Source organism: Carettochelys insculpta, chromosome 2, assembly GCF_033958435.1.
Source record: "Carettochelys insculpta isolate YL-2023 chromosome 2, ASM3395843v1, whole genome shotgun sequence".
NCBI classification, from domain to species: domain Eukaryota; kingdom Metazoa; phylum Chordata; order Testudines; family Carettochelyidae; genus Carettochelys; species Carettochelys insculpta.
Window position 1 is genome coordinate 260,742,891 of NC_134138.1, and position 19,382 is coordinate 260,762,272.

General features: G+C 42.4%; 1 protein-coding gene across 2 annotated transcripts in view; it reads left to right on the forward strand.

Annotated features, from left to right (window-relative positions):
* PTPRN2 (protein tyrosine phosphatase receptor type N2) overlaps positions 1 to 19,382 on the forward strand; it is a 1,102,513-nt gene that overhangs the window by 298,429 nt on the left and 784,702 nt on the right. For both annotated transcript variants that reach the window (XM_074985055.1, XM_074985056.1), the window contains one exon: positions 5,622 to 5,735. In XM_074985055.1, coding sequence (XP_074841156.1) covers positions 5,622 to 5,735 — 114 coding nt within the window. The remainder of the gene's footprint in view (positions 1 to 5,621; positions 5,736 to 19,382) is intronic.

Consider the following 19,382-nt stretch of genomic DNA (forward strand, 5'->3'; position numbering starts at 1 on the left):
CCACCATGTGCCAGGTGGGCAGGGTTGAGCTGGGTGTAGGGTGGATTAAATTGGGGTGAACTGGGGCAGGGGTGGGTTGAGCTATCAGTGAGGTTAGAGCTTCTGCGCATGCCAGCAGCGGCTGACAGCCAGAGCCCCACGTGTGGGTAGGTGAGTTGAGGCTGTGGGGAGGAGGGGTTGAGGCAGGTGGGGGAGGGTTGAACAGGGGTGCACAGGGGCAGTGTGCTTAAGCACGAGGGCATTTTGGAGCCCACCTGCACTGAGCCAGCCACGTGAGGGTTGGGACAGGACATGTGGGAGTTGGGGCATGAGCTTGCGGGGGGGGTGGGTTGAGGCACAGGGGTTGGAGCAGAGCCTTAGGCACGTATCTGGAGCCTCTGCTGGGAGAGGTGAATTGGGGCAGTGAGCTGGGGCCATGGGGGTGGGGGAAGTTGGGGGCCAGGCAGGAGGTTTAATGGGGGTGAATTGGCACAGCTGTCGAGCGGAGCTGCTCTGGGAAGCAGGGGGAAGGGGGTTTTAGCTCTCCTGGCTGCCTGCAGTGGCAGGAAGCTAGGTGAGCTAAAATCTTCCCTCTACCTTCTGAGAGCAGTGCCTAGTGCCCCTCTGGGACAGGAGGGCAAAGGGGTCTTAGCCTCCCTAGCTGCCTGCAGCTGCGGAAAGTTAGGCAGGCTGAGAGCCCAGCAGCTTCACATTGTGTGAACCTGAAGTTGAGTAAAGTGAGGGCTTACTGTACAAAAATTGGGACAGCCACGTAAGAATAGGGTCATGTACTCTGAGACTTTACTGTACCTAAAACGTACCTGAAAGCAGGAGGGAAAAATTATTCTCTTTAACCTCTGGTGACAGGGCAAGAAGCAATGGCCTTAAATTGCAGTAAGGTGGTTTTAGGTTGGACATTATGAAAAAACTTTCTAACTGGCAGTGTGGGTAAGCACTGGAGTGAATTGCCTAGGGCTGTTATGGAATCTTGGTCAGTGGAGATTTTTAGGCGCACGTTAGAAAACACCTATCAGGGATGTCCTAGATAGTGCTTGGTTGTGGGGTCTGGACTTGATGACCACTTGAGGTTTCTTCCTGTTTTAGTGTTGCATGATTCTATGATATTGATCTGTCTCAGTGTTTCCTCATTCTGGCAAGTGTGTGGACTGGATGTCTTTCCTGAGTTATGTTATTTCTTGGGGGTACAAACTGTAGCAAAATTTTGTATAAGCACATACTCAAAGAAATTATAAATCCTCCAGTGTTTTTCCTTTGACTCTATGGCTATGTCTCTACTAGACCCAGAACTTCAAAAGGGGCATGATAATGAACCTAATCTAAAGATGCAAATGAGGCGCTGCTATGAATGTGCAGTGCGTCATTAACACAATGGCAGCTGCAGCACTTTGAAAGTGCCGCTTTCGATAGCTCGTGGCTCATCTATGTGGGGTCCTTTCAAAAAGGACCCCACACACTTTGAAATCCCCATTAAATCCCCCTGCTGGCTCAACCCTGTCTAGCTTCCCTTAGGAATAAGGGGATTTTGAAGTGTGCAGGGTCCTTTCAAAAAGGAACCTGTATAGACGAGCTGTGCGTGTTCGAAAGTGGCACTTTCGAAGTGCCATGGCTGCCATTATGCTAATCAGGCTCTGCATATGCATGCCAGTGCCTCATTAGCATCTTTCAAGTAGGTTCATTATCATGCCTCTTTTGAAGTTTTGGGTCTAGTGTAGACATAGCCCACATTTATTAAATCACAATTCATGCTTTCAGCTATATCCATCAAACATACAAATTTCCCTTAAAATTTAACTCCAAAAGTCTTTCCCGTTTTGTTTGCATTTAACCACATCTTCAAACAGTTCCTCATTTTTCATCACAATTTAACATTTACTATGCTACTGGAGTAACAGTGATACACTAGAGGGTGCTCTTACACTAATACGATAGAACAACTTATTACAACCTCTGGGAGTAGGTAGGTACAATTGAACTGAAAAGGTGATGACAGACCAATGTAACTGGCAGTACAGACTGAACCTCCCTGATCCAGCAACATCCATGGTCCATCATGATTTTAGTTAGCTGGATATCCACTTATCATAGCTGTGGCAAAGTTTTCTGTGGTCCCATTAAGTTTATTTATCACCACCAGTCCTGGCTCTTAGTGTTCTGTGCTGCTATTTAGCTCTAATTTACCTCTAAAAGGCTATGTCTACACCAGAAGCATCTGTCGACAGCAATCTGCTCTATTGCTAGAAGTGTTTTTCCTCAAATTTTTGAGGTATAACACTGTTGAGACAAATGCAGAGTTCTGTCAAGAATCTGCCAACAGAACAGATGTTCCCTGAGTTATGTCGACAGAAAGTTCCTTGTGTTGACAGAACTCTGTAGTGTAGACACAGCCAAAGAATTCTAATATCCCAGTAAGCAGTGAAAGTCTTAGTAGTCTTAATCCTTAATTGTTTGATATTATTTAATGTGGGTTTTTAAATTCTAAAGCATTGTGATTTGTAGGCTAGTTATTTGTAATCACTTAGGCTGTGGCTACACTGCTTCTCCCTTTCAGAAGCGGCATGCAAATGCAGCCATTCAAAAATGTTAATGAGGCACAGATTTAAATATCCTGTACTTCATTAGCATATTCCTGTGGGATCTCGCTTTCGAAAGGGGCTGCTTTCAAAATGCAAATAGCTGTGTAGCCGGGGTTCCCTCAAAAAGAAAACCCCATTTTGAAAGAACCCTTCTTCCCAATTTTTCCCAAGTGCTATTTTGGAATGCATTTTTGTGTGTAGCAGTGTTATTTTGAATTAGCTATTCTGGAAAATCTTGTTCCAGAATAAGGCTGCTGTGTAGACATACATTTAAGATAAGGCTGCACTACTGTTTCTCTTTCAGGATACATTTGTGTTTTGTAATAGAAACCATCTGGCCAAACACCACACTCAAAATAATAGTACTATTTTGAGCATGGTGTTTCATTCCCGGTAACCCTCTTTGTATAAGGGTTACCTGGGAGTCCGAATTAAGCACTTATTTTGAGCTCCAGTGCAGTGTAGCCTGCACTGGGTTTGAAATAAGGTACCTTGGAATAAGTTACATGCTTTGCTCAGCACAACCTGTGCAACTGATTTCAAGCTGGGGCTACAGTGTAGCCCTAGCTGTAAGGTTTTATGCCTCAAGTCAGCAAGTTATTTGAGCACACTGGGTGCGTCTACACTTGCATTCCTCTTGCAAAAGAGGCATGCAAATGAGATAAACAGAAAATGCAAATGAGGTATAAATTTGCATATTTAACACCTCATTTGCATGTTCTAATTTCAAAAGAGCTTCTTTCAAAAGGGCTGTGTCTACATGGGCACACATCTTTGAAATAGCCATGCTAATGGCCATTTTGAAGATTATTAATGAGGTGCTGAATTGAATATTCAGCACCTCATTAGCATTAGGAAGCTTCCGGCCACGGTGCTTCGAAAGCGTGTGGCTTGGCGCGGCTACACGGGGCGCACCTTTCAAAATCCCCTTATCCTGCTCACTGATTGGAATAAGGGGATTTTGAAAGGTTTGGGGTCCTTTTGAAAAGGACCCCCGTGTAGCTGCGCCAAGCCACGCGTTTTTGAAGTGCCGTGGCCGGAAGCGTCCTAATGCTAATGAGGTGCTGAATATTCAATTCAGAGCCTCATTAGTAATCTTCAAAATATGGCTATTTCGAAGATATGTGCCCAGGTAGACACAGCCAAGAAGAAAGCCAGTGTAGATGCTGCTCTTTTGAAAGAAAGCCCCATCTTCGAAATAAACCTTCTTCCCTTTATTTAATGGGAGGAAGGATTTTTTCAAAAATGGGGTTTACTTTCGAAAGAGCAGTGTCTACACTGGTTTTTGTCTTTTGAAAGAAGCTATTTTGAAGTAAGAATATGCAAATGAGGTGCCTGATATGCAAATGTGCACACATTTGCATTTTTTGATTTACTTCATTTGCATACCTGTTTCAAAAGAGGAATGCAAGTGTAGACACAGCCATACTAACCTTTACTATGTGAATAATTCTGTTGAGTTCGATGAGACTATCCATATTCCTGATGTTGGGCACATGCTTAAGTACCTAGATGAATCAGAGCATTATTTGCTCATAATGTATTCACTATAAATTGACAATTCTTGATTTTTTTTAAAGAAAGATTGACACTGTGGCTATTTAAAACTGCATTCTGATTTCAAAGTGGGATCCAGACTTCACACCTGTTTACGTGCCTTTCTATTGAAACTGTAGTTTAAAAATAATTTTCTGAAGTAAAAGTTGGAGGAGGAGGTAAATTTTTAATGTGGGTTAATTCTATTTGGCATTTTTGGTTGATTGGACAGAAAAGGACATTGGAAAATACAATTTAGTTCATTTTAATTAGTTATTTACATGGAATAATGAAAGCAAATACTATATTATTTATTCTACACCACATATTTTCTTGTTTTCTAGTACATCATATGACCACTATTCATCTTTTGTTAGTAAGTGGGACAGTTGTTTCTCTCGCCATTCTTTTGGCTCTACAACGTTCCAAAGAAATGAATGGATGCTTGTAAAGTAATACTTGATGTTGTTTTCTGCTAATCAGATGAAGCTGTTCTTTTAAAACATAAATGTGATATCAGACATGAAGTAATTACTGAGTTAAAACCAGCACTATGCACAATATTCTGCTAATTAAATGTGTTGTGTCTGAATGGCTTCCTTTGGATCACATTATAAAGCAAAACTGTAGTGAACAATAAATGAAACCAGGGTTTTTTTCTCAGAAACCTAAAACTGCAGATGGTCAGAGTGTATGTGAAGCACCTACAATCTGAATTAGTTTTTTATATGAAAGAGAGAAAGGTAATTTGAAGGTTTGAACTCCCCCCTCCCTCCCACACATACACAGAAAGCTTGTCTCAAAATGAACAATTCTCTAAATAAAGACTAATTAGGACCTAAATTAATTAGAAGATGTGATTTGAAAAGACATTGATGAGAAGAGTCTATCATTTTAGACAAATGGAATAGAGCTAAATAAATTAGGCTCCATTAATATATCATTGTTCTATGAGCAGTTTTCTTCTTCTGCATTCATTAGAGGATACTACTTGAAATGAGCCTTTGCTGGCCTCTATGCATTCAGCATGCATTTACCAATGCCTAACAAAGACTTCCTACATTAAAAGTATTTCAACATATTCTCATCATTCCTGAAAATTAATATTTATATTTTCTGGGTGCTTTTAATTTCATATGGAAAATCTGAGACACTGAACATTAATTTTCCTGCACATACACAGTGGTCAAAAAGAGGCCACACATCAAAAAAGTCGGAAGCAAGAAGTCTAAAATTACTTTATCTTTTTAAAGTGTAATCTTATAATTTTATAATATACAATAGATGCTCTCTCCCCACTTTATCAGGATTATTTATTCTGATAGAAAAAGCAGTGCTTCGTGACAACTTCAAAATTCCAGTAGTCCTTTGATGACTTTTTAAAACTATCTTCTAAGGGTTCCTGCGGTATATAATTAGGACGTATTGCAAGTGCACATCTCTTCATGTGCTTTTTCTTTGCAGAGAAAGAGAACTGTTTTTTCTTTATCCTTTTGTCTTCTTTTCCTGCAGATGGAGTGTTTGGAAGATGTCAGAGGGTGCCGGTGGTAGATGTATATAAATATGAAATTTCATCCCCCATTCTTCAGCACCTAAGGATCATCTTAGAGAAGCTTTTACACAGAGGTACTGTAAAATGGAATGAGAGCAGACTAAGAAATGTGTAGGGAATGACAGCAGGGCTGACAGAATTGCCAAGCCACTGGGCAAGGTGGGGAGGGGCCTGGCTCCATGCTCCCAGAAGGGGCAGGGGCTCAAATAGAAGGGGTTGGGTAGGGACAGCCAGTCCTCAGTGCTACCCAGACTGTGCTGCCTCCCCACCCCCCATCAGTGCTTACTACTATTTGGATTGTGCCATCCAAGCCTCCAGTGGTGAGTTAAAAGGCCTGGGGTTGCATTGTAGCAGCAGCAAGGAGTCCTGGGCCCTTTTGAATCGCAGGGCTCAGGGGCCGTTGCTGCCTCATTGCTGGGCCTGAGGGACACAAGAGCAACAGTCAGTGGTACAGAGTACTGTCATTTCCTGTGAGCTTTTGTACTGTGTAGTACAGACAATTCAAGTCAGTATGTTTCAGACCTGACTGGGTTCTCATTCAGTTAGAACACCCCTTGCGCCAATGAATATGTAGCAGTGTTTTGGTGAAACTTCTAAACGAAGGTTATGTCTCCTTTTTGAACCATGTGATTCTGGGCTTTTGGGCTTGTTTATGTTGAAATTTTAGCCATTGGTGTATGTCCGCAAGTATAGGTAGGGTTCATGCTAGTGTAAATCATTAATGGTTAAGCAGCAATTTGCCATGCATTTGAATGCATCACAATGCATTGCAGGATAAAAGGATGTGAGGTACCCAAGTTGCTAGGAGTTAACTTTCTATTAGCCAAATGAAATTCCCAGTTACCTAATTAAGTTCTGTATTTTTTTATTTGAGCTGTTCTGGATTTGGTTAACTATTAAATCTGGTATGGCAACTGTAATGATTAGTAAATCTTTCTTGATATAATCCCTACGCGCTCTCTGGGCTGCTGGAAAAGGCTGAAAAGGGAGGATCTGATCTCTTTGGAATGACTTAACTAGAACTAACAAAACAAGACTTTGAACAAAATTAAGGACAGTAACTTGAACAAACTTCTTACTGTGTTATAAAAGAATAAAAACACCTGTTTTGTAGGCAGAGATAAAAGCAGGATTCCAAAATGTATGTTGGAATTATTTGTTATACACCCTCGCAGGACCTCAAAATAGTGTATGGATTTATTTCTTGTCCAATTGCTTCCTACTGATGTGAACTTCAGTCAATGACAGGTAGCATTTAGTGGGAGGATAGGAATATGCAAACACCGTTTGCGGCATCCTTGCTTGCTGTTCATTAAGGGCTAAATCCTGGTCTTGCAAGCAAAACCCAAGGCAATGTTTTTTGTTCCATACAACATTTTAAGAGCTGGGGAGAGAAAATCTTTCCTCATCTATGAGTATTGTGTGGATCATCAGTTCAGCTAGGTGCCTGGTGGATATCCGTCATCTGTGGACTCCTTACCAGACTCTGTCTCATTCGAATTTGATCTGTGAGCTAACTGCTGTCCCTATGCTCTTCTGCAGAGAGCCACCATCTCCCCAGTATACACTTTATCCTTGTAAAGGGCCATGCAGTATTTTCCTCTAAGAATTCCAATGAATAAAATGTGTTCAGTCTCTTGTTTAGTGCACTGAAAGAGACTGGCATAGAATACTCATGAAATGTGAGGTAGGGAAGGAAGGGGTAGCTCCCTGGGAGTTTTACTGTTAAAACTGGCTCAGGAACCTTACACAAACACATACAGATGGTCATCTGCCCACTTGTTCTCACATCAGTTTAAATTCTCTTGTCTAATATTTGTGGCACTTAGGTACCATGGCACCTTAAAACATATACAACAGATGCATAGAACACACACATATAATGCTTGTCACATTTCTTTCCTACTCTTCTTGGCAAATACAAAGAACTGGGCCAACAGAACCACTTAAAATGCTTCCATTGATAGAAGAGTTTAAAATGTGTCCCTGGTTATGACAGTTCTTCCAGGCAAATTTTATTAATGTTTACCCAATCCATCATTCTTGTACTGAGTCTTAGAAGGAAGTATTTGTTTTCTGATGCTTAGCTATGGAGGTCCATACTTCCAACCCATTTATGTCAGCTGTAATCATGATCATTTTTCATGGTTAACATTGCATTTCTGTGCACACTGCAAAATACTGTAGCTCTTTCATCCCAACAGACCTAAAGGAAACTTGCTTATTCAAGGCCACGGAGATGGTCCATAAATACTCAGAGAAGGTCTTAAGGATGTTCCACAAGCAGTTCTAATTTCCTGTTTTGCCTTGTCCTTCAGTAGCATTGCTAGCTATCTCTGCTTTAGCTGCTGCTACCTTTACCGTGAAAAGAACAGGATCAAACTGCTTCCTTTGTCATTGGCATAGGACCATGCCACCCAGATTTCACCTGAAAGATTGTACTTTAATTATAATTCATTTCAGGATGAGTAAATTTCCTCTTAACACTGCATCAGCCTCATTGCCAATTAAAGGCATATTGTGTTGCTCATTATCTCGAATGGTTTTCTATTAGCTTAGGTCTTAATTTTTACAATGGATTGTAGTTTTGTTCTTTCTATTTTTTACATTCTGTCGGGTAGTACTAACTTCCTCATTTTCCTGTTCTAGAAGGAAGCTCACTTCTGTTTCCTTATAGCTTATTAGGCTAGCCGTCCTCATTTTGGTGTTGTTGATTACTTTCAAATGATGTTTGTGATTAAAGCCAAGGAGTAAAGGAAAGGTGGTATGTTCAGATACAATAAAACTAATAACGAATCACAGTTTATTCTGTCATCCTTATTTACATACAGAAAACTAGCCAAGCATACAAAAGAAAGTTGGATGAGTCATACTGTTGATGTTAATCTCCTTAATAAAGGATCCAGACTTTATGCTGAATAAAATTTTCACTAGACTGCAATTTTCATGGCTTTTTTACCCACTGAGAGTATTTCTGTCTATGTCAACTGCCAGAGGCTTGCTGTGAAGTTTTGTTTTCTCACAGTACTGCAATCCCATGTTGCATTTTTACTCATACTGTCCCTATCAAGACTCTGGCACTGGAACTTTTGGGAGAAGTTTATGAACTTTGGTGTGGATGGGGGATAAAGCCCTTTTGATGATTGCTGAAATTCATGTTACAATAAACAGCTTGAGCTCCTGGTCTTTCTATAATGCATGAGGAGGTAAAACATTTCTCATTCTTCTCTGAATGGCTGCGTGTGTGTCTAGCTCAAAAGTGTGTGTGAACTGGAGAGCTTTCTGCAGCAGTAGCTATTGGGGCAGTTCACATGCTCGGTGCATTCTGGTGGCCCCTTCAGAGGCTATATACATGCTACACTCTCAGAGCCTTCTCGTATACGGTCTCCTGAATCTGAGCTCCCAATGTAGTTTTCATCAGAGGTTTTTATCTACGTGGCCAGCAAGGTTTTTTTTTTGTTAGTTAATAGTTGGTTAGTGAGTACTCAGTATCCAATTTCCTCCCTGTTTTATTTATTTCAGTTAGTTTTGGTGTGAGGCTTCAGTGGCACACACTGACGTGTCATGGAATCATAGACTACTAGGACTGGAAGGGACCTTGAGAGGTCATCGAGTTCAACCCCCTGCCCTCACGGCAGGACCAAGTACTGTCTAGACCATCCCTGATAGACATTTATCTAAGCTATTCTTAAATATCTCCAGAGAGGGAGATTCAACAACCTCCCTAAGCAATTTATTCCAGTGTTTGACCATGCTGACAGTTAGGAACTTTTTCCTAATGTCCAACCTAAACCTCTCTTGCTGCAGTTTAAGCCCATTGCTTCTTGTTCTGTCCTCAGAGGCCAGAAAGAACAAGTTCTCCCTCTCCTCCTTATGACACCCTTTTAGATACCTGAAAAGCGCTATCATGTTCCTCCTCAATCTTCTTTTTTCCAAACTAAGCCAGCCCAATTCTTTCACCCTTTCTTCATAGATCATGTTATCTAGACCTTTGATCATTCTTGTTGCTCTTTTTTGGACCCTTTCCGATTTCTCCATATCTTTCTTGAAATGTGGTGCCCAGAACTGCACACAATACTCCAACTGAGGCCTAACCAGTGCAGAGTAGAGTGGAAGAATGACTTCTCGTGTCTTGTTCACAAGAGGCAGTCATTAAGCAAAGCCCATCATGTGGAGTCTTACCTGCTCCCATGCATTGTCTTTTGTGTCTCAGCAAGTGACAAAATACAGAAAAGGACTCCTTCCTTGATCTAGCATGACTTCAGTCATGTTATGGATCCTCTTTTGGGCAAGCTCAAGAGAGGAAGATCAACCCTTTTTTCTTGGAGAATGGTGTGTGTCCAGGGGTCTGTCAGAAACTTCGTCAGCTGCTGTAGCACTGTGAGAGTCTGTGTCACCTGAAGGCCCTGGGTCTGCTCTGTAAGGTGCTGCTTGAGATGAAGATCTCTGGAAGTCATCATCCTTTTCTTGAAAGAACAGATTGACACTTTACTGAGAAAATGTTTACATTCAAGTTGTCACATACAGGTTAAAACAGCAGTCAAGCTAATAACACATCTGGGGGTGAGTGTTTGGGATGAGGAGAGCATAGGTATACCCACTGCATTGGTTAATGGGGTGTTGGAGACCCACACATACTGAGAGCCCATGTTGCCCAGAATATACATAGTGCCTCTGAGGTGGCTGGTGAGTAATATACCTAGATTCTGGTGGAACATGAGGGGGAGGGAGATAACATAGGTGGTTTATTGAGCAACTCGTAGTGAATAAGGGGGAAAGTATGTAGTACTCCAGATCTGGATGAGCAAGAGGTTGCAGTAGTTTAGTGAATATATGTTAGAGGGGATGCTCCCCTAAAAAGTAGGAGTACTGATTTTGGTTATTTCCAACCATACAATTAGGGCAGCTATGCACCCCACAATGTGCTCTATTCTTGTGACCCCACTGGATTTGGGGGAAGTGAATAGGATTGTGCTGGGGAAGAGACCCAGACTTCTACCAGGTCTGGCCCTTCTCAGTGTTGCCACGGAGGCCTGGGCCACCCAGGGAGCAAGGGTAGTGATGCCCCTGGCCAGAACCCACAGGAGTGGTGGGTGTGGAGTGACCTCAGAGGCTGGAGGGGACAGGAGCCCTGCCCTCCATGGGAGATAATAGGCAGTGAGTCCTCAGAGTGCCCAGGTTATGTTCCATCAGTGAGCATTCATGACTCAGCCTATGGGGGAGAAGTTAAAAAAAAAGGGAACACAGAGTCTCACCCATAGTCTTGTGAGGTATTCATTGTCTTACGCTATTCCTCCTGGTATTGTTGGTGGCCCGTGATGTGTTCTATGTAGAGATCATGGGACCACCAAATGGTGTCTGAGACCATCAGTTGTCTCATGAGGTGGGCGTACTTTTTGTTAATGCCACAGACCTTCAGTACTGGTTCATTCCGGGGGTCCCATGACCCCAGCACCCCACTCACAAAGCATAGATGTTGATGAAGTAGCCCTGGGCTCTCAGGGAGTCTGCCAGAGGGTGTATTTGACAATTTTCCTGAGGCCGGCCACGCAAAATGCCACTGATCAGTTCTCAATGGGATGGACATGTCCACCATGATGACCTTCTTTGCTTCCTCACTGGTGATGACAATGTCCAGCTGTAGGAGCCTGTCTGTGCCTGGCAAAATGGAGTACTGTGAGATGGAGCCTAGGTTTGGTGGCTGTGTCTACACTAGTATTCCTCTTTTGAAAGAGGCACGCAAATGAAGGACACTGAAAATGCAAATGAGGTACAGATTTACCTATCTGGCACCTCATTTGCATATTATTCTTTCAAAAGAAGAAAAGCCATGTAGACCTGTCTCTTTTGAAAGTAATCCCCATCTTTGAAAAAACCCTTCTTCCTTAAAAAAAAAAAAAAAGGGAAGGATTCTTTTGAAGATGATGATTAATTTCGAAAGAGCTGCATCTATGCTGCTTGTCTTCTTTTGAAAGAAACTCTCTTTCAAAAGAAGAATAAGCAAATAAGGTGCCAGATATGTAAATTTGTGCCTCATTTGCATTTTCAATTTCCTTCATTTGCATGCCTGTTTTGAAAGAGGAATGCTAGTGTAGACATAGCGGCCGTTTCTACACAGGCCAATTTCTTCGAAAGTGGCATGCTAATACACGGCCCGAAATATGCTAATGAGGTGTGGATGCAAATTCCCAGTGCCTCATTAGCAAAAGGTCACATGATTCGGATTGTGGAAGACATTCTTCAGGACTCTAAAACACCGTTTAGAAGTGCGGCCTCTGGGGGTCTTCCGGTAGGAAGTCCTTCTTCTGGAGTTCCTTCTTCTTGAAAATTTTTGGGAAGAAGGGGCCTCCAGAAGAAGGACTTTCTTCCAGCAGAACCCCCCCAGGGGCTGCGCTTCTAAACAGCATTTTGGAGTCTGGAATAAAGTCTTCTGGACTCCAAATCACCTGACCTTATGCTAATGAGGTGTGGGGAATTTGCATCTGCACCTCATTAGCATATTTTGGGCCATGTATTAGCATGCCACTTTTGAAGCAAGTGTCCTGTGTAGAAACAGCCAGCCAGTGTGTCTATACTGTACACACTTCAGCAGTGGCCCTTTTTGGATACCTGAGATGTCCCTCCAGCATCAGTCACCAGTATGCGTGAGGGGAAGATTAAAAGACCATTTTGCTTTGTGTCTCCCAGAGCCAACTACATTACGGGCACATGCAGACACTGGTCCCTGTAAACAACTAGTTTTGCAACACTACAACAGGAGCAGTTTCTACCACAAAGGGATCCACCAACCATAGTCATCCTCTTTGTTTGATTGCTCAATGGCCTGAAAGTCCTCCTCCCTTGTCTCAGAGAATTTAAATCTGATCAGAACCTCTTGGGGAAGAGGGATGACTTGTTAGGTGCAGAAGCTGAACTTGTCCAAGAGAATATGTGCAAGCTTTTGGTCCTCACTCAGCCAGCAGCTCCTGGGAGGGTAGCCCTTGCTATTAATGAAGCTCCTTTGGAACTGATGATGGCCTTGTGACACATACCAGCATTCTTGGTGCTTATAGCAAAGTGCACAGGCAAATGATATCAAACTCCAGTGCAAGGTTTCAGATGTTTTAATTCCCACCTTGTCCCGTATTTCCTTGTGGTCACACCTGCTAAGGAGATGTTGTGACATGGAGATCCAAATCAGCTTCCGAAGAGTCTAAGAGATTTGACTTGTTGGGGATAAATTATTTCATCTCCTCTCTCCAGATGTGCACAGGTAACCAGTAGGGCTGTTAACAAAATATATTTTTGAAAACTGGGATGCAATGTCCATGTTTCTGATAGGCAGCCTGAAGATGTCAGGGAACAGTTCAATCTAGTGGAAGACCACTTGGTAGCCAGTACATCATTCCTCTCAATGTGTCAGATGCTTGTTTTTAGGGGAATGGCCAGTGCTCACACTAGATGCCCCAGAAGAAATTCCCCCTTTAGTATGAAGGAAAGGAGTTCTCAATACTTTGATACTCATGTCCAATGGGATCCGAGATTTTGCACAGTTTCTCTGGCATCAGTCCTTCCTTCCCTAAACTAAAATGACTGATTTGCTGTCCTTAATCTCCAGAATGCCTATTTCCATGTGATAGAGTTTCAAAGTCTCAGGAAGTTTGAGATTTGTAATAACAAGTTGACAGTATCAATATATTGTGCTTCCTTTGGGCTTGTCCTTGGCCTCAGGTGTAGTCATCAACTGTATCACAGTGGTCATAGCATTCTTGAGGAGAAATTGAATTCATGTCTTCCTTTACCTGGAGATTAATTAGTTCTAGGAAATTTCAAACACTGAATTGTTTGCCACATCCATCTCATCAGCATCATCCACATCACATCCACCTCTTCAATTGTGCTGCACAAAGGGAAGTCCTCTTTTTTTTTTCTAGTACAGGGGTTTGAGTTTATTGGGGCTCTACTTCAGTCTACAAAATTGATGTCTTTTTGCCCTAAAGATGGGTTTCCGGCAATTTGTCAGTTGTGCCGCACCACTCTCATGGTCTGAGCATATTTAGGTTATATTGCTCATGCTTGAGAGTGGCAGAAGCTACTCTCGACGGACCAAGATATGGCTCTTCATAGCAGTTGTTTTTGAATTTTGAGTGATTCATACTTGCTATGCTTTTCCCCCTTACGTTAATGGCTTCTTGGTCCAGATACTCATTGATACTACAATTTAAGTGTATTGTTCAACCAGGTAGGAAGGGATATGATCCCCCCAGATGTACTGGGAAATGAAGAAACTCTGGTACTTTTGCATTAAAGAAGATGCTGCTCTTGTGTCTGTTCATTTAGCTTGCTCTCTGGATCAGCTGGCAGAATTTCAGCAGGAGTTTCTCTGGGAATTGTGAATGTTTGCTAAGGAACGTGGTACTAGGGAACCACAGTCAAAGCCCTGAGGTATTCTGCTATTCGACTGATTCACAACATAAAACAACAAGAAATGTGAGTTTTCTTCTCGAGTAGGTCATAATCAAGGCTTACTAACTGATGGCTTTCTGCTAAGACGAGGACCACCCATTCAGGCACTCATCTCTGTTTATCTCATCCATCAGATCATACTCGTATTGAAACAAGGTTATGCCAAGATAATCCTCACTGGCTATTAAGGTTGAGCTGGTGGCTGATTCCCAGATTTTCACAATCTCTCAATTCAGCCCCATCACTCCTTCTGTAGTTTCTGCAGTTTGGACAAGTGTGACACCCCGTCTGAAGAGCCTGCTCCTTGCAGCATGCCTGCTGCCTAGTTGCATCAAGTAGCAAAGGGCTGGTCAGTGGCAGTTCAGGAGATACTACTTAATAGTGGGAAGCAGTCCATTGGGTCCACCTACTTACCTAAATGGATGCATATTTTGATCTGGTCCACAAGTTAGAATATTGGGCCAACAGATGCTAAGATTCAGGACATTTTAGAATACTGGCTTTATCTTAAATCCTTGACTCTTGCAGGGGATGGAGAGGTAGGAGGTTCCAGCTGAGCTGTGATCTTTGAAATCCATCTATTCATTCAAGGAAGCCATTTTCCCCAACCCCATCGTTGTTAGACTTTTAAAAGGCACTGATTGCCTTTTTCCTGCTGTAAAAGACATGGCTCCTCTTTGGGACTTTAACAGTCTATTAGTGTCTCCATAAAAGCCTTTGACAACCTATTCTTTGCCTCACTTTTGCCAGGAGACAAGACAGCCTTTGTCATTACAATTATGTCAGCCAGAAGATTGAGGTAAAGCTCTATAATTTGTTTCAGATGAAATGCTGACACTTCTACATTTTCAGCAAAAGTCATATCAGCATTTCTTCAGAACCAAAATACAACACTGCATTTTTTCCCAAAGCCCCATTTTTAGCGATGAAGAGTAGCTTCATGCTTTGTACATAAAGTGAGCTCTGGCCTCCAGTTTGGGCAGAGCTAAATGTTTTTTTTATGTTATATTCTTATCTCCTTTATGTTAACAGAATTAAAGATCAGGGAGTTTCACCACACGCAGTTTCCAGATGGATTGTTTCCTGCATCACAATGATATGTAGGGAAACAAATATCCTTCCATTGCAGGAACTGCTGGCCCATTCAACAAGAGCTCAAGCTACTGTGGTGGTTTTGGGGGGACATCCCTATAGTGGACAGCTATAGGGCTGTTGCTTCATCCTCTGTGAGTACCTTCTCTCAACAGTATGCCATACTGACTTCTACAGGATCCGGTGCAAACTTTGGGAAAGAACTTAAATGCACGTCTGCCGAATTTCTCTCCAAGCCCCACCTCATAACAGCATTACTTGTGAGTCATGTGAGTGGAACGTGCATATGCAACTGATCAAAAATCATAAAATAGTTATGTACCTGAAAGGTAACTATTGTTGTTTGAGATGTAGTTCACATGAATTTTCCGTGTCCCACCATACAGCCCTTCTGTATAACAGTTTTGAGACCTTCTGGCTTAAAGAAACTGAGCATGGTGAGGGCAGTAGTGCCCTTTCATAACCTTGGGAGGAGCCACAAAGATGTGCAGGGTGCTTGTGCTGTCTTGTCAGGTAGTGCTGCAGGAAAGTCCAGTACGTACGGCATGCGCGCACACATCTGACTGGAATACACATGCTAACTACAGCTTTGAAAACAGCGGTTACAATAAAAGGAAAGTAGCTGTGTTTTTCCAGAGTTACAGAGCTGCCAAGAAGAGGTTGTTTGCACAGCACTGTTTGTCTGTTATAAACTAGCAGCACAAAAATAGTCAGAGAGCTCAGCAGTGTAGAAAGGAGGATGGGTGAGGCTGTACAGTCCCTGAAGAAGATAGAAATATTTGTCACTGCTTCTAGTCTGCAGAACCATATTAAGGCAAGCGACTGTGAGAGATATTAAAGAAGAGGAATCTCAAAGAATGCACAAGATATTCTAAATAATCCTTTGAGCTTCCATGTTGGTGTCAGTATGCACTAAAATATCTGAACTTATTTACTGTGGCAATATCATTAGGACTTAAAATACATATTCATTTCCCCTTTTTGTCCAAAAAGTTTCTTCAGACAGTCAATTAAATGAAAGATTCAAAGAGATCACTCATACACAATTCTTTACAAGATTCTGTAAAAGTATGATGGTCAATTAATTCACAAAATCACAGGGCTGGAAGGGACCTCAGGAGGTCATCTAGTCCAGCCCCCTGCTTCAAGCAGGATCAACCCCCATTAAGTCATCCCAGCCAGGACCTTGTCAAGCCAGGACTTAAAAACCTCGAGGGATGGAGAATCCACCACCTCTCTAGGCAACACATTCCAATGCTTCACTACCCGCCTGGTGAAGTAGTTTTTCCTAATATCTAACCTACACCTCTCCTTCTTCAGCTTCAGACTATTACTCCTTGTTCTGCCATGTGACACCACTGAGAACAGTTTCTCACCCTCCTCCTTAGAGCTCCCCTTCGGTAAGTTGAAGGCTGCTATTAAATCACCCCTAAGTTTTCTCTTCTGTAAACTAAAGAAGCCCAAATCCTTCAGCCTATCCTCATAGGTATTGTGCTTCAACCCCTTAATCATTTTTGTTGCCCTCCACTGAACCTGCTCCAGCAAATCCACATCCTTTTTATACTGGAGGCCCAAAACTGGACACACTATTCCAGATGTGGTCTCACCAGTGCCAAATAGAGGGGAATAACTACTTCTCTAGATCTGCTTGAAATGCTCCTCCTAATGCACCCTTATATGCCGTTAGCCTTCTTGGCTACAGGGGCACACTGTTTACTCATATCCAGCCTTTCATCCACCATAACCCCTAGGTCCCTTTCCATCGTCCTGCTGCTGAGCCAGTTGGTCCCCAGCCTGTAACAATGCTTGGGATTCTTCCATCCCAGGTGCAGGACTCTACACTTCTCCTTGTTGAACCACATCAGATTTCTTTTGGCCCAATCCTCCAATTTATCCAGGTCACTCTGGATTCTCTCTCTACCTTACAATGTATCTACTTTTCCCCCTAGTTTTGTGTCATCCGCAAACTTGCTGAGGGTGTAATCCATCCAGGTAATTAATAAAGATGTTGAATAACACCGGCCCCAGAACTGAGCCTTGCAGCACTCCGCTTGAAACCGACCGCCATCCAGATATTGAGCAATTGACCACTACCCATTGGGCTCGACCGTCAAGCCAGCTTTCTATCCATCTTATAGTCCAAGTATCCAATACATATTTCCTTAACTTATGGACAAGAATGTTACGGGAGACCATATTAAAAGCTTTGCTGAAGTCAAGGTATATCACATCCACTGACTTCCCCATGTCCACAGAGCTTGTTACCTCATCATAGAAGCTGATTAGATTGGTCAGGCAGAACTTGCCTCTATAGGGGCTCGTCTGCATACTTAACTCAATCTAATTCTTGACTTTCCCCCCCACCCCTCCACTCTCTGATTTGCTCACCTTGATTATCTTTTTCTGATTTGTCCTCCTTGCTCACTGTTTTTGGTTCTCTGTGTCTTAAATATTGAGTCTGTTCTGGTCTGGCTATGGTCTGAAGAAGTGGGTCTGTCCCACGAAAGCTCACCTAATAAACTATTTTGCTAGTCTTTAAAGTGCTACTTGACTGCTCTTTGTTTTGATAGTGTATAGACTAGCACGGCTTACTCTCTGTTACGACCCAAATTATAGTGTAATGGCAGTGTACAAATAATATTGAAAGGCAGCAACTATCTGAAAGTTTTAGGGACTTGCCTTGGATGCCATCAGATCACTGTACACAAGTAATTCCTTTGCTGGTACAATGGGTACATGTTCTAGAGTAATGTATAGGACTATTCAGAGTAGGGAAGAGTTGTAGCTGTGCTTCCAATCCACATATGAAGAAGGTGAAAAGCTTTCCTGCTGTCTAGACAAGTTCCTACATGAGCTACCAGTAAATAAAGAGATATTTGCTTCCTGCTTGGATCAGGGAAGGGCAGAGCAAGTACTGAAGGCTGCTTGTCTTGGCAAAATTAATAGCTATGAATGCAGCTTTCTGATTCACACCAGAATCCTCCTTCCTTCTCCAGGCTGGTATGGGATATCAGGGAAAAGGAGTATTAACAAGCTGCTCAGAAAGCTGATCACATACTTGTGGCTTCTGAATGTACTCTCACTTCTGCTGTGCCTCATGATGAAATAGCTGACCTGAAGAAGTGCCTGTTCTATCTAACTGAGCAATTAGCTACTCTGGCTGAATACAGGAGTGGGAAAGTGGCAAAACCCCTTAATTCCAAAGAAAGGATGCTCCTACAAGACCCAGTGATGCAATGACGCCATGGTTTGGGAGGCGCTGTTGAAGCTATTTGTCCAAGTGATATCTTCTGCTACAAGTATGGGGATGTTGTCGCATGAAAGAAGATTGTGAAATGGAAGAGGATTTATGGAAAGTTCTCTGAAATCTCTTCCAAACCAGAAAGAATTCTGGAAATTTCAGAGAAGCCCAATGAAGAAATGAACTAGTGGCTCAAGGAAGGTGTGCTCCACTAAGTGCCGCCAATAACTTGATAATACCTGGAGAGATTTGCCACAAGCACTAGTCAATCCAGCTCCCATTGTTCCTATTCCAGCAGAAGGCATTTATACTTGTGCCCTTCTGGAAGTAGCTTGCAGGACACCATTCCACATAAGATTTTTTATAATTGCATTAGTCATTTGCCCATCCAACCCTTAGATAATTTGGAAATCTGGGTATTGAGTAATAAATACCCTTATGTGGAGTAAATGTTCCTTCATGGCCATCTGCCATTTTGTTGCTCATTCACCCAGTATTAAGAGATCCTTCTGTAGGTCTCTGAAGGATGCCTGAGACTTAAGTAGTTTTGTGTCATCTGCAAATTTTGCCTTCTTGCTGGTCACTGCCTTTTCCACACCATTTATGAATGTTAAATAGTACTAGTCCCAGAAAAGACCCCTGAGGGACACCATTCTGAATGAGTTCCTGTGGTCCATCATGGATATTCCTGAGAAGCTGGGCACTTGAGTCTTAGTGTGCCCAGACTCCAGGACCAAGAGTAATGTTGCAGTCTTCCTTGGAACCATCATCAGTCTGGCCCAATGATTTATCAGAATATGCAAAGAAACTCTTGAAAAATGTTACATCCATACCTTGCCTAGCCACCCTAACATCTGAAAGATATATAAATGCTTATAAGGAGAATCTCCTTTTACTACTTATAAAAATGCTAGTGGGTATAGCAATACATGTGATGCAAAGA